The sequence below is a fragment of the Delphinus delphis genome, chromosome 8, assembly GCF_949987515.2.
Source record: "Delphinus delphis chromosome 8, mDelDel1.2, whole genome shotgun sequence".
Taxonomy (NCBI): Eukaryota; Metazoa; Chordata; class Mammalia; order Artiodactyla; family Delphinidae; genus Delphinus; species Delphinus delphis.
Window position 1 is genome coordinate 72362133 of NC_082690.1, and position 15132 is coordinate 72377264.

Below are 15132 nucleotides of genomic sequence, written 5' to 3' on the forward strand. Positions count from 1 at the left end.
CTACACTCACCAAACGGCCTCAGCGGCTGAAATTTCTCCCCTCAAGTCCCTTTGCAACAGGATGCACTGGTGAACACTGTCTCACACTCCCCTTGCTATCTGCCAGCCCCCAAACTCCTGCTTGAACTTCCCGTTATCTCTCACCCTTGGGATCCCAAGGCCTCATTTTCAGAAGATTCCACCAGTATGAGCTGCTCTCTCTGTCCCCCCACCAAACCTTGATTCCAACACTCAGCACCCAGTTGTGGGTAGTTATTAGTGTAGGGTCTGCCTCCCACCCACATGACCAGCAATTTGAGGGCACAGGCAGGGTCTGGCACGGAGTGGGTGCTCAAAACATGTTTCTTAAATGGACAACTGACTGTCGGCCCCTAGCCCCAAGCCCCTGGCTTTTAGCCCCTGTGGCCTCCACACAGGCGGGCTCCTTGGGCTCCCCTGGGCCTCTGTGTGGCGAGAGAGGGGCTAAGCAACCTGACCTTGCCTGCCTGACCTCTGCCCCCTCAGGCCTGGGAAGGGGGTTGGCTTGGGCTAAAGACACTGCCCCTCTGGGCAGGCCTCAAGGTACTGTCACCCGTCCCTCAGGCAGGGCCTGTGGGTAGCTCCAGACATCCCTGCCTTTATCCTTGGGCTCTGAGGCATCCTCAGGCCTGGTGGGGTGGTCCACTGGGTCCCTTCAAATGGTCCTCTTTGACCTCAGGGCTTCAGTGACTCCTGCACAGCTCTGGAAACAGTTCTGGAAAGCCTGGGTGAAATCCAGTAGCTTTCCGTGATGGTCTCTGAGGATCCCGGGCCACCAAAGAGGCCCCTCACTGGGACACACCAGGGGAGAGCCCGAAGGCTCTGGCCCGCTGCCTGAGCCTCCTCCCTTCCTCCCACTGCCCCCTGGCCAGCCCCAGGTCCTCAGCTACTTCTCAGGCCGCCAGAAATGCCCTTAAGTGGGGAGGGGGCTGCCTGGAGTGCTTCGAACTGGAATTGTGAGGTCAAAAGACAGAAGGAAGCATCCACTTCCCCTCTCTACCAGTCCTCACCTCTCAGACACTACCCCAACCCCTCTCCACACGTTCCAACAGCCCAGAGCTGGAAGCGCCGGGAGGGAGGGGGTTTGCCCACTATGGGCTATCTCAGAGAAGTATCCTGTCTCAGGCCAAGACTGGAAGGAATCCTAACCCCAGAGAAATCCCAAACCTGGAGCGCAGAAAGAGAAAGGACACTTTAAGGAGATCAGTTTAGTGGTTCCTATACCTGAAGTCCCAGTGCATCTCCCTCATTTTACTGGGGATCCCTGCTGGCAACCAAATGACCCTCGGGGTCCCAGCCCACCCAAAGCTCCAGGCCCTGCTGGGAAAGCAAGGGGTGGTGCCGAGGGTGTCCACTTCCCACCCACTCCGCCCCGGACTCCGGGGTCCGGGGCGCTTGAGGGGCCCCTAGCAGCTCTGACCTTGTGACGGAATTCTCGGGCCACCTTCCGGTCCATGGCTGAGCCAGATAGAACCGCTTGCTACACAACTAGCTCCTTCGGGCGCCGGTGCTTGGTTGCCCCGGGCCGGCAGAGGCGGAGACCCTGATAGGCGGGGCCTGGGAGGGAGGGGGCGGGACTTGGGACGGGCGGGGCGGGGCGGGGCGGGGCCGCGGGGAGGCGGGAGGCCCACGTCCTGAATCGCGTCGTCTCTCAGTGACGCCCTGGAGCAAACGGGCTGGAGTGTGTGTCAGTAATGGTGGCACCAATGGTTGGACCTGAGGCTGGCGCTGCTCTTGGAATGGCTCCCAAACACACGCAGTTGAGGGAAACGATCTCAGGAAACTGTCTGTCACCCTCTTTCAGGCATCTCACCTTCAGTGTGCATTCCTCTGTGGGTTTTTCCCACTTGGAAGACATCTTCTCTTTGTGAATTCCTTGGTGAACCAGTGGGTGGGAGTGCCCCTTCTTAACTGACTTCCCCTCCCACGTTCCCTAGCTCCCCTCCAATCACACACACGCGCGCACACACACACACACACACACACACACACACACACATACACTGAAGCATAGAAGGGCCTGGCAATGACATCCTGATTTACAGCTGACCTTTACCCAGGGCCCAGGCCCCATCTGGTTCATTTGATTCAATTCAACCAAAGTTTGCTCGACTCCTAGGTCTAGGGCTGGGGTGCAAAGATAATGATGAACCAACCCTGGGACAGACTGAGAGGAAAGAGGGGGCCAGGAGAGGGGTGATAAAAACAGACGTGAATGGAAAGAGTGGGCACTTTTAATTATGGGGCTTGTTCTTGGATTTAACTCAGGGTCAGGGCCTGCCCTGTTTGCACCATGTCAAGGGACAGGGGACAGGAGGTGGACAGCAGCCCAAATCAGTGAACAACTGTAACTTCAGAGGCACCTAAAGACCCCCTCCTTTGCAGCCCACCACCAATAGCTGAAGTTTTGTCAGCAGACTATTTTTATTTGGGCTAAATTATTGCCTAGTTTAAGATATAAATCCTTCCTGGAGAAGAACCTTAAAATATCATCCATGTTCTCCCCTTCATATTAACTAGTTAAGGTCAGAGATAAAAGAATTGTGAGATTTTCAGAGGCCCAGGAAAGACACACAAAATATATTCCCCTCCAACTTGCCTTGTTGATTTTCTGCATTTCGTAACTATGTCATATGGCTGTTTATTTCGTATATAGAATCCAGGCCGAGCAGCAAATGCCCTTATGAGGGGAATGCCATCCAATGGCACCCCAATCCTTCTTTTACATGACCACTGCCCCCTGCAGACTCTCTCCTTTAAATGCTTCCCTCTTGGTTTTAGGGATAAAACTGAATCCTGGTTCTCCTCTCCCATTGTTACTGAGTCCAAGTTCGAACTGCTCACTGCACAACAGACCAATAAATTGCGAGACGAGTTGTTGGGGCAAGGAACAGCAACTTTTTTATTTTATTTTTTAAACGTCTTTATCAGAGTATAATTGCTTTACAGTGTTGTGTTAGTTTCTGCTGTATAACAAAGTGAATAAGCTATATGCATACACATATCCCCATATTCCCTCCCTCTTGCACCTGCCTCCCACCCTCCCTATCCCACCCCTCTAGGTGGACACAAAGCACCAACCTGATCTCCCTGGGCTATGCAGCTGCTTCCCACTAGCTATCTGTTTTACATTTGTTAGTGTATATATGTCCATGCCACTTTCTCACTTCGTCCCAGCTTACCCTTCCCCCTCCCCAGCAACTTTATTTTTAAAGCCAGCAGACCAAGAACATGGTGGACTAGTATCCCAAAGAACCATCTTCCCCAAGTTAGAATTCAGGCTTCTTTTATACTGAAAGGGGTAGGGGTGAGGTTGCAAATTTCTTGGTGCCGGAATTCTTTGTTCTTATAGCCCTCCAGGTAGGTCTGGGTCACAATGTTCCTATAAAGGTCCAACAAGACAAATGTTATTCTCTGTTCTGAAACTTTTTATTTCTATATGAATGGGAAAGTGTTATACCTTTAAAGGTCAGAGGCTTGAGAATGGGCTATCCTGTATATTTCAGGCAATTGGCAACATTCTTAACTTGTAGCAAAAGCAATAGAATACAAAGGTTAAAGTAAAAAAAACAGCTTCAATATGGAGTCAGATTTGTCCTTCCCTATTACATCATGAATGTTCCTTTTCAAGCTTCCTCTAAGGCAGCCCTGCCTTCACCCATTCCTTAACCAGTGTTCTTTAAGGCTCCATCCTTTGCTCTTTCCTCTTCATCTTCCCATCTAACCCTACGGCTTCAAATACCCTGTGTGGGGATTGTAGAGCCCTACATCAAGGACATAGGATAAAAACTTGAAATTAACCGAGCCCCCATAGCAATTGTTGACATGGGCTCTCCTAATCTAAACCGGACAGCCCCCCTCACCGCCCCCCCCCAACTCCATATTAGGTAAAATATTCACCAGGTAGCAACCTTGTAGCACCCTGGCCAACCACCTAATGCCATCCTGTGAGCAGGAATTTTCTTTGTCTTCAGGCTATAAAAGTTGACTACTAGCGCACAAAGGGGGTTGCCTCTCCCTGGTCTATCAGGAAGTTGACCTGCTGTATTTGCAGCGCCCTTCACTAACTCTGCTCTTTGCTCTCCATAAACTCACTGTTTTCTAAAATACTTTGTGTCTGGAAATTCTTCTTCCAACCTGCGCACGGACCACAATAGGGATAGCTATGTGTGCTTTATTTACCACTTTATTCCCAGAACAATGTGTGGCGAGGAGTAGATGCTCAACAAATTGGTTGAATGGATGAATGCATGAATGTATCCCAAATGTATACCGCTGCCCAGGGGCCTATGAAGGCCAACACTATCGTCATTATCATCATCATCATCATCTATACGGCCTGGCATCTAGTTGGTGTTCTAGCACTTAGTTGGCCAAGTGAATGATACAAAGTTTCCCAAGGCTCTCAGGCCTACATTTCTACCATTTTAAAATTCCCCCTGGACAGAGAGGGTATCTTGTTCACAAAATTAAAGTTGTTTTGTCAAAGTATGGCCTTGATGGGAGCAATAATATGGGAATGTGAGGCACTTCTGTCACTCAGTCAACATTCCCCAAGCTGGGGCCTGAGCTAGTGCTGGACATACAGAGGATTAAGCCATGATCCATTCTCTAGAGGTGTTCAAAACTGGGGGTAGGGTGGGGACTTGGGGACTCAGGAGGCTGTAGTGGGGAGAGGTGGGAGCACAGGCTAGGACTGCACAGGCCTGAGCCCTGGTCTGCCACTGACCACGGAGTAGCATGTCCCGGGACCTTTGTAAAAGGAGTGCATAGGACCAGACTCATACCGGCATCTTGGGTCTCTGGTGTTAGGGGCTTCGGAAACCCAGGTTCCAGAGCCAGGGATCTCTGAGGAGCAAGGGATGTTGGAAGTTGCACAGACTGCCTCCTTGCTCCCCCAAGGGACTTAGGGCTGAGTGATCTGAATCCAGCCTCCCCTGGGGAGGTGCAGCCTAACGCCAAGAAGGGCAAAGGCGGGGCCACGGCCAGGCGCCTAAATTATGGTAATGAGCTGGGCAGTCCTGTCACTCTAGCTCAGGGCGGAGCCAAGAGCCTGGGAGGTGGGGCGAAGGGAAGCCCAGGGCAAGAGAGCGAGAGGGACGGCGGCCTCCTACGAGTAGGTGTTACCCTGCCTTCGCGGGAGAGGCACTCGGGACCCTGGCCGTTCGCTCAGGCTTCCTAGTCCCCGCGTGCCCTTATGGGGGCCCCGGCGCCCGCGTTCTGCCTGCTAGTCGCTTGCGTCTGGCTGCCCCGGAGTGAGCCGGCAGGGGAGTCTCTGCCGCTACAGTCTCTCGGTGAGACGGGTGTGGACTAGGGGACCCCAGGGGGCTGAGGGAACGTTTAGGGGGACGGGCCTGAGCAAGTTGGAGAGAGGCAGGAAAGAAAGAAGGTTTGAGGGAGGGCAGGGGGACAGCCAGGGAGTGGGTCGGGGGAGAGGGACCGCAGAAGGAAAGAAAGGTCAGCCACAACCAGGGGAATGGCTCTCAAGCTGGGCAGGGTGGAAGAGACCCAAGTGGGGGGAACCAGAGAGAACTGGGGCACAGAGAGTGGGAAGGAGGAGGGACACCTTGTTGGAGAAGAGTCGCCAGGGAGGGGGAGAAAGGATTTGAGAAGGCTGCAGGGAGAGAGAATGGGGTGTGAGAGAGGCTTCCTAGCAGGTGGGGAGCGGGTGGTGGGAGGCATCGCTTGAGTGGAGAGTAATCCCGCTCCCCAGCCGCAGCACCCACACCCTGGGGCAATGCAGAGCTGCAGCCTGAGCCAGCCCAGGATCCCAGGTGAGTAGGCAAGAGCTTGTGCTGCCCCACTCACTGGTTCCATCTTTATTCCTGGCGTGGGTGACCCCAGGGGTTAGCACAGAGGGTGGGATGGGCCTGGGGGTGGTGGGGAGGCATGGCCCACTCCTATCCCCTCACCCATGCCAGGCTTGTTTCTCATCTAGCCACAGCCGTCAGGAGGCGATCCTTGCCATAGGGGATGCTACAACAGTGATGGGAGGCCAGGTAAGGGGAGGCCTGGGGAAGGGAGGCTTCACTGGGCAGGGGCTTATTTCTCTCTGGGTTTGAGGCTGGCAGGGAGCTCTGTAGGTTGCAGGAAGGGTGTCTTTGCAGTTATTCAGAGGGAACAAACAAGATTCCTAGAATGTGTTTGAAGTATGCAAATTTATAGGATGCCTCTACTCCCACTTTCCTAATCTCTTGGGGCCCTGTAGCCAGTTTATCTATTTATTGATTTAAAAATTGTTTTTTAGAGGAGGAGGGCACAAAGGTGCTATCAGGAGACAGCTGAGCTCTTTCCTTCCCTTGGTGAAAGTAGGAAGGTGAGAGCTTGGGAGAGTGTAGTCTCTTTTCCCTGCCTGGTCTAAACCCTGTCAGAGGCCCTTCTTCATCCCTGAGCAGTGCCCCAGGAGTGCTGCCTTGAGAGGAGAGAGAAAAACCGGGCCACCTGGTGGGGTTTGCAAGGAAGGGTTGGTTGAGAAACAGATCCCTGACTACCATCCTCTGAGTCTTGACCATTCACTGTTGCCTACCCTCCCCAGCTCCTCCGTGCATTAGGGAGAGGTGGTGCTTTGTTCTCTCTCTTTGCCAAACTTCTTCGGTCTCTGGATCAGGTGACTCAATTTTTCTTTCTAATCCTGGCCTGCATTTGTCTCCTTTCTACAACCATGAACATGTTACAAATTCAGCCCACCCGAAGCCAGGCCCCCCAGAGAATCTCGAGCCTCAATTCACGCACCCTGGCTCTGGGGATCAGCTGTGGGGAGCTCCTTGTGCCAGTAGGATGGGAGCATCATTTATAAAAGAAAACAAATACCTGCCCTTTGGAAATAGATATGAAGACCCCAAGGTAGGAGGGGGCATACTTCTTTTCTTTTCTTTTCTTTTTTAATTGAAGTATAGTTGACTTACAATGTTGTGTTAATTTCTGCTGTACAGCAAAGAGACTCAGTTATACATATGTATACATTCTTTTTTATATTCTTTTCCATTATGGTTTATCTCAGGATGTTGAATATAGTTCCCTGTCCTACACAGTAGGACCTTGTTATCTATTCTGTATCTAATGGTTTGCATCTACTAAGGGCATGCTTATTTTCTAATGTCTGGATTATATGGGGTTTTTTTTCTCTTTTGCCCATTTCCTCAGACCCCAAGTTTTAGAATCACAGTCAGGTACAGTTTGAATTGAAAGATAATGTCATCACTCTTTTTATTTATTTTTATTTTATTTAAAAATTTTTTTATCATTCTTTTTATAGATGGGGAAATTGAGGTAGGTGAATGATTTGCCGGGGCCCTCAGGGCACAGCAGAGCAAGGGAGCCAGCCTGTTCCCCCATATCATGAACGCCCCTCCAGACCCCAGGAATCCCTGTACCTTAGTGGGGTAACGATCCTTCCCCAAGCATCTCATTCCCCTAGTGGGCTTCTTTCCTTGCTGGATTCCAGGGTAGGCCTCCCCTTCTTTTCCTTGGGGAAGCATCTAGACCAACCTACTGGCAACCCCAGTAGGTTTCTCACGTTACTCCTTAGAGCAAACAAGGGGTTAGAATGGCCCTCCTTTAACGCTGCTGGAGTGGGGGGAGGGTGGGGAGGAATGAGGCTACTAGTTAGAAAGTGAACCTGGGGATCCTTTGAGGGCTTCTGCCTGGAGTGCCCTCTTCACTGAGGGAGGGGGGTCTCAGACCGGTAGACCACCACCCTTCATTTCAGTGCTGCCTCACTCTATAGAGCTCAGCCATTCTCCAGAGAATTGATGGTGTAGAGCAGGAGTCCGTGAACTTGGATGGGGGAAAAATGCATTTGTTCCTCGATGGAACTGAAATTTAGCCTTCCCTTTAATTATTACTAGAGGCTACAGACCACAGCATAATAGCAGTGTCTGTGACTGTCACCGGTAGAAATCACAGATATTTTCCTATCGCCTTGCAATCATTGTTGCTATCTCCAGATCTCATTTATGGCTCACTGCCCCCAGATTCTGGCAGTGATACGGCCTGCTGCTTGGTCTTGTGATTTAACGTATTAATAAAGAAGCACAAATATTACTGTCACCCAGTTTTATAAAATATTTGATAATGCATTGAAATATGTTTGATTTCCTTTGTAATCTCATGTCTTATTTTATGTATTTAGAAACATTTATTCCAAGAAGGGACCCATAAGCCTCACTAGATTGTCAGAGGGGTTCATTGCATAAAAATGATTAAGAACTCCTGATCTATGCTGAAGATGAATCATTTGGACAGGATTTAAAATTCTTCTCCAGAAAATGGCCTCGACTTTTTGCAGCACAGGCTGTCTTACCCTCACAAGGCCGATCTCAGGGGCCACATCTGGGGGAGAGGAGGGCGAGGAGGAGAGAGGCACAGGGACCAAGTTGAATTAAGCTCTGCAGGCCTGGGGGATGTTGGTGATGAGCCTTTCCCCGGCTGCTCTCTTCCATTGCCAGTGGTCTTTGAGGCCCTGTGAGACCGACTACTACCAGGGTGGGAAGCCTGACTCCTTGGGCTCAGCCTGGATCTACAGAGTAAGGAGAGCTGGGAGGACCCAGGAACCAGGGAGTGAGAACACTGATACCTGGTCGAGGAGGGCCAGTGACCTCCGAGGGGGTCAGCAGGACAGTGAAGGGGGGAGGGGGTGGGTGCCTGCAGGAGGTGCAAAGAGCTGGGGTTGGGCTCCAGGGATCAGGTGCTCTGCATACTTCCTGTGCTCCAAGTCCTTTGCTAGAGGCTGGGGATTCAACCTGGGGATGCAGAGGTGACAGTGAGGGAGAAAACATGTGAGACAAGCACCCTCAGTGTGGTTTGTGCCTCACTGGCCCTGTGAGCAAGAACACGTGCTCCCGTTCACCATCCCTGGGCTGGACCGGGCACCCAGTCCGGGAAGTTGTACAAATGAGGGGGCTGAGGTCCTGAGAGGGAGGAGCCTGCTGTGCCCAGGGTCCCAGTCCCAGGTGACGTCACGTTAGACACCTCGGGCTGGAGTCCTGAGAGGGTGGCTAGCCGTGTGGTGACTGAACACACGTGATGTTCGGGCAGTCCTGATTTCAGATGCTTTGTATCTCTGGAGACCGTGCATTGGGGCTTCTGGTCTGGGATATAGGGTCTCACAGGGCTTTGCCTGTGTCCTCGGATGTGTGCTATCAGGGAGAGTCCTGACTCAGAGCTGAGTTCTGAGGACAGCCGGTGGTGATGTGTGAGGCACTGTGTTTGCTTGTTAGAAGAGTCCAAAATGTTGGGTGGGGGGCGTCAGAGTGATGCCGCCCTGCCCTGGGGTGAGGGGCTGCTCTTAGCTCTGCCCCATGTGGTTTCTGTGGTGAGGAGGTGTCGTGTTTGTTCTCCAGACAAGGGGGTTTTGTTCCAGGCTGTGGAGGACACAGAGATTTACTAGGGAGGGAAGGAGCTGGGGAGGCGGTGGTGGGGGGGAACGACGCACTGGAGCATGGAGGGCAGCGGGTGTGTTCAGGCTACAGGCCTCCCCAGCCTGCCACCACGACGCCACTTGGGAGGGTGTAAACCAGGCCTCACTCCTCCGGACCTAGGGCAGGCCTGAAAATCCTGCCTTGCAGACCTCTCAGAGGGGGGTCTGGGGAAGTGGGGTAACGGAGGCACCTAGCGGCAAAGGGCCTGCCTCCCTCCACCTGAGGGGCAGGAAGGGCTGTGACCTCCGGGAAGGCTGCGCTCCCTGAGGTCAGCCCTTGACTGCGTTCTCTTCGTCTCCTGTCTTTAAAAGGAGGCTGAAGCCCTGGACTCCTTGGCCATGTCTTCCTGGGAAAGGCGACTCCATCGGGCCAAATGTGCACCGTCTTGTAAGTGCCCCCTCCCTGTGGCCCGTGGGAGGCCCTGGCCTGCAGAAAGCCCTGTGAGCGCAGGCCCAGGCTCCTCTCGGGGCCTCCTGGGACCTCTTTTCCCTGCATGGGGTGTCTTTCCACCGTCCCCAGCCCCAGCCTCCAGCTCCACTCTGCTTTCTCCTTCCTGGCTGAGGAAGTATCCCGTCCTGATGACCGTGGCTCTGCGTCTGTCTGCCTCACACTGTCTGACTCCAGAGAGACCGAGCTTCTTGTTTAGTGGTTGTTTTTCCCTCTCTACGTCACCCTGTGTCTGTAGCCTCTTTCTACTTTCTGTGGCCTCTCCCCTTGCCCTGTCCTATGCCCATGGCCTCTCCCTTCGCCTGTCCTGTGTCCATGGCCTCTCCCCTCATCTGGCCTCTGTCTGTGGCCCCTCTTCTCACGTCATGGCTCCTTCCTTCACTACACTCTGCTTTGTCCTCTCATCCTCTGTGGCCTTCCTTTCCACTACATTCCACATGTGCGGCCCCTCCCCTTCCCTTGGTTTACGCCCTGGACTCTTTCCCAGAGCTTATGGGACAGCGAGGAAGAGCAGTACATGAAGATCTCTGGGCAGTCTCCCTGCTCACCCCACATGCTGCATGTTCGTAGTTCTGCCTGCCTTGCCTGGTGGCCAAGAACTTTTAGCTTAGGAAGCTGAAGGCCTAGGTGGGGCTGGCCTGGGGGCCACTTGGTACATACAGAAGGCAGGTACTCTGAGACCCCACCCCACAGCCTGCTAGGGATGGGGCGGGGCAGCCGTCTGAGGTGCCCTACTCCTGCCGCCATTAAAGCTAGCTACTGAGGAAAGCTGGGGCTACCTGTGATGGGGATTTGAGTTCCGTGTAGCCCTGGGAGGGCTGGGGCCTGGGGTCCCAGCCTGAGGGAGGTGCTGCCTCGATGGGTTCTGCCAATCTTGGCTTGACAGGAAGGTGCCTTCTGTCTCCCTTGCAGACTTGTTCTCCTGCTTCAACGGGGGTGAGTGTGTGCACCCGGCCTTCTGTGACTGCAGACGCTTCAATGCCACTGGGCCGCGCTGCCAGATGGGTGGGTCTGGGCTCCATCCCACCTCCGAGAGGGGCCATGGGTACAGGGAAATCTGCGGGCCTGAGACGTGGGGCTCTGGGCTGGAGGGGAGTGGGGGTGGCCCCGCCAGGGCTGGAACCCACCGGCCTCTGGCTCGGTGCCGACTGCTGCTACACAGACAGCTTCTTTTTTCTCTGGCTCAGTGTACAATGTCGGCCCTGAGCGGGACAGCATCTGCCGGGCGTGGGGACAGCATCACGTGGAGACATTTGATGGCCTCTACTACTACCTGTCTGGGAAGGGCAGCTACACCCTGGTGAGGCGCCATGAACCCGAGGGGCAGACCTTCTCAGTCCAGGTGAGGCGTTCCCTGCCCTGCCTGTCTAGGAAGGTTCCACTAGGCCCTGAAGGCTGGGCTGGCTTGGGATCTACTTGTCATGGTTAGAGAGGCTGGCACCTTCTTTTCCCCTCCCAGCTCCTGCCCAGGGCATCTGCACCTGGAGTGAGCTGAGGGCTCCATGGTTCTCACTCACCCACCCATTACTGGTTGCTCCTGGCCATTCATTCACTTAGTCTCTCACTCACCAAGTATTTATTAAGTGCGTAATTATACTCTTCTCCTGCCACAAGGCCTGTTGCTGGCTCTGTGAACAAAGACACAGATGTGGCCTCTGTCCTTATGGAACTTGTAGTGTAATGGGGAAAACAGACATCAAGTCAAATGAATCATTTCAAGTGCAACTGAGTGCAATAGAGAAGTTCCAAATGCTAGAAGAGCATGTGATGGAAAACCTAACCTTGCTTATTGGGAAGGATGGTGATCAGGGAGGGCTTCCTGGAGGAAGTGATGTTTAAGTTGGGATTTGAAGAATGAATTAGAGCTAGCCAAGTGAAGGGGTTGGGGTGGGGGCGGATGTGAGAACATTCTAGACCAACGGAACACTGGGTGCTACGGACCTTAGATAAGAAAGAGCATGGTGCCACAGAGGAAATGGTAGAGGTCCTGGATGACTCACTTTAGGGTGATCTCCTCTAAGAAGACTTTCTGCATGCTCTGACCTCCTGAGTGGGCTCAGGGGCTCCTTTCTGTGGAACCAAAGTTCTGCATCATTACCCTGTCATTGTGTTTCTCTTACAAAGGTCTGTTTCTGGTCCTACTCTCCAGATATAAGCTTTCTAAGCAGGAAGTGTGTTTTTCAACTGCTGTTCCCAGTACCTAGATCAATGCTCAGTAAAAGTTGTCTGGTATATGAACACATGTGAGACTCACTATCGGGCAGACCTGATTTTCACGTTCACCCTGTGTGTCAGGTGGGCAGTCACCTGCAGGCACAGCTCTCTACCTGGAGGAGAGTCTACGTGGGGAGCCAGCTCTGCTGGAGGGCACCTTGGCCAGTGCGGAGTTAAGGCCAAGGGGTTGGGAGATAGGGGAGATCCCGGTGCTCAGTGTCATTCCTCTGCCAGCTGGGTGTGCCCCTTCTGTCTCAGGCACAGACCTGCCAAGAGGCTGCCTGGGGGCTGTGCCCTGGATGCGCTGGGAGCCCTGACCAACTCTCCCGCTTTGCCTCGGGCTATCGTGGATATCACACATCATGACTGTGTCATTTCGTGCTGGATATGTCACAATTACTTAGACCAATGGGATGCCACACATTCATGGGTTATGAAATGAACTTAATGAGTCATAACCAGCCTAAAAAGAAAAAAGAAAGAAAGAAAAAAGAGACTGTAAATAGAAAATATCATAAGGATGCATTACACATTAATAGTGGTAATATTATTTTGTAAAACTTTTGTTTTATTTATATGTGTATATATTTCTCACTATGGGTCATGGTCACAAAAGTTTGAAAAATATTTAGACTATGGAATGGCTTTCACAGGTCCCACTTTTAGTTGAAATGACTCCAGGCTGCTTAACCACATTTAATGATAATCTAGTGGAAGGTTTGTTTGTTTGTTTGTTTATTTATTTATGGCTGCATTGGGTCTTCGTTGCTGTGCGCAGGCTTTCTCTACTTGCAGCGAGCGGGGGCTACTCTTCATTGCGGTGCGCGGGCTTCTCATTGCAGTGGCTTCTCTTGTTGCGGAGCACAGGCTCTAGGTGCGCGGGCTTCAGTAGTTGTGGTAGGCAGGCTCAGTAGTTGTGGCTTGCGAACTCTAGAGCACAGGTTCAGTAGCTGTGGGGCATGGGCTTAGTTGCTCCGCGGCATGTGGGATCTTCCCGGACCAGGGCTCGAACCCTTGTCCCCTGCACTGACAGGTGGATTCCAAACCACTGCACCACCAGGGAAGCCCCTAGTGGAAGGTTTGCTCACTCATGGGACGGGTCTCCACATTTGACAGATTGACATTTTCAGAGTTTTCCCTAAACTCTGGGAACCCCATCCCTCCCCTCCTTGGGTCCTATGACCTTGGATGTATAGGTTCTGTCTGAGCAGGGAGCAGAGGAGACATGTATGTGACAGGCAGCACAGGAGTGACATGTGTGCCTGTGTGTGCAGGGGAGGGCTAGGCTGTATCTGCCAGGGTTGTGGTAGGAGTGTGTGTTTATAGTGTGTGCTTTGAGAGTGCCCTGTGATACACATACGAGATGTGTGTGTGTGTGTGGTTTGTGAGTGTGAGATGGTGTGAGCGTGTAACTGGGCTTTCAATCCAATGGGATAACCTGGGATGGATAAATAGAAAAGTCTGGAAATAGGAAGACAGCACACTTGAATTAGAATCCTGGCTGTGTGTGTCCCTTCACCTCTCTGAGCACCAGTTGCCTCCTCTCTGAAATGCAGATGATGAGAGCTCTGACCTTCCTGTGGTATTGTGGGGACTGAGAGAGATCACAGAGGAAACGAGCTTGGCACGCAGCAGTCAGGCTGTTGGCATTAGTGGAAGCTCAACAGGGTGCCCCTGGGCCCATAACCGAAGCTCGGGGCCAGGTGTATGGCAGGAACCTGCACACTGGCCTCCGAACCGCCCCTTCTCCCCCACCAGGTGCACAACGACCCGCAGTGTGGCTCTTTCCCCTACACCTGCTCCAGGTCTGTCAGCCTCTTCTTAGCGGGTGAGCAGGAGATCCATCTGGCCAAGGAGGTCACCCATGGAGGCATAAGGTAACTGTAACATCTTCTGCCCTGAGCTCCCCTACTCCCTGGCATGGGTGGTGGTGGATGGGTAAGCATCTTCCCTTCTCAAGCCTCAAGGAAATTATTTTCAGGGGGCAAACAGCAGCACACCAGGGCAGAAGCGTACTGGCAGGCCAGCTGGGTTTCTAGTCAGCTGGGTTTGCAGAAAGAGTCCCTCACAATTTTCTGGAACTGTCAGGATTTCTAGACAGTGGGTTTTCAGGCAAATAGCAGAGTTTCCAGATAGCTGAGAATTTACCACTATAAGCATGCTTAATTTTCTTTTCTTTCACAAGTTGAAGGAAATCTTCCTGAGTGTATCATACATAGTTGAAGCATCCTCAGAGCAGATTCTGAGCACACTTTCACCCTTTTCTGATGGCCTGGGCTCATTTTGAATGTCACTTACCTTGTTGGGACATCAGGGATGCCTGAGGGACCACTCGAGGGGTGAAGTCCCAGCTTCCTACACCAAAAGGCCCCAGACTGTGGTCCTTCCTGAAATCTTTCTTTTTCTTTTTTTTTTGTGTGGTACATGGGCCTTTCACTGTTGTAGCCTCTCCCGTTACGGAGCACAGGCTCCGGACGCGCAGACTCAGCGGCCATGGCTCACGGGCCCAGCCGCTCCGCAGCATGTGGGATCCTCCCGGACCGGGGCATGAACCCGTGTCCCCTGCATCGGCAGGCGGACTCTCAACCACTGCGCCACCAGGGAAGCCCCCTGAAATCTTTCTTGCATTTCTTCTTCACTGGCCTTTCCTTCCCTTGCTGTCCACTGCCACTTCATGTTGTCAGGGGGACCTTCCTGCACTGACCCTTCTCCCCTTTTTTATTTCCTGCTTCAGACCTGGACGCTGGGTAACCAAGCTTTCTGGGGCTGAGTGTAGAAGTGAAGGCCCAGGGGTTTCTCCTGTGAAAGAAGCATTGGTACATGGATCTTTTGGTACCAGCTTTGGCTGGTTAGACCCTTCATTTGTCTTCCTCCTAATTTCCAGTCGGGTGAAAGTTGCCAAATTCCAGATTGGCTAGGCGAGCCTGTGCCGGTAAAATGGGGAAGGTGTCAAGATTGCTGTAGCCCTGCATCTTTTCTTTCATTCCCTGTTTGTCTTCTCTCTTGCCTTTTTCTTTTTCTCTTCCTACTCCTT

The 15132-nt window shown here is 52.6% G+C and overlaps 2 protein-coding genes across 3 annotated transcripts in view; one reads left to right on the forward strand and one right to left on the reverse strand.

Moving 5' to 3' along the window:
* Positions 1 to 1518, reverse strand: part of USH1C (USH1 protein network component harmonin) — a 52267-nt gene extending 50749 nt beyond the window's left edge. For both annotated transcript variants that reach the window (XM_060017332.1, XM_069540888.1), the window contains exon 1: positions 1439 to 1518. In XM_060017332.1, the coding sequence (XP_059873315.1) occupies positions 1439 to 1474 (36 nt within the window). In that variant the 5' untranslated portion in view covers positions 1475 to 1518. The remainder of the gene's footprint in view (positions 1 to 1438) is intronic.
* A 3697-nt stretch (positions 1519 to 5215) lies between these two features.
* OTOG (otogelin) overlaps positions 5216 to 15132 on the forward strand; it is an 85965-nt gene continuing 76048 nt past the window's right edge. Inside the window, exons 1-7 of the mRNA XM_060017333.1 lie at positions 5216 to 5312; positions 5732 to 5792; positions 5957 to 6017; positions 9749 to 9824; positions 10797 to 10889; positions 11072 to 11226; positions 13857 to 13975. Coding sequence (XP_059873316.1) covers positions 5216 to 5312; positions 5732 to 5792; positions 5957 to 6017; positions 9749 to 9824; positions 10797 to 10889; positions 11072 to 11226; positions 13857 to 13975 — 662 coding nt within the window. The remainder of the gene's footprint in view (positions 5313 to 5731; positions 5793 to 5956; positions 6018 to 9748; positions 9825 to 10796; positions 10890 to 11071; positions 11227 to 13856; positions 13976 to 15132) is intronic.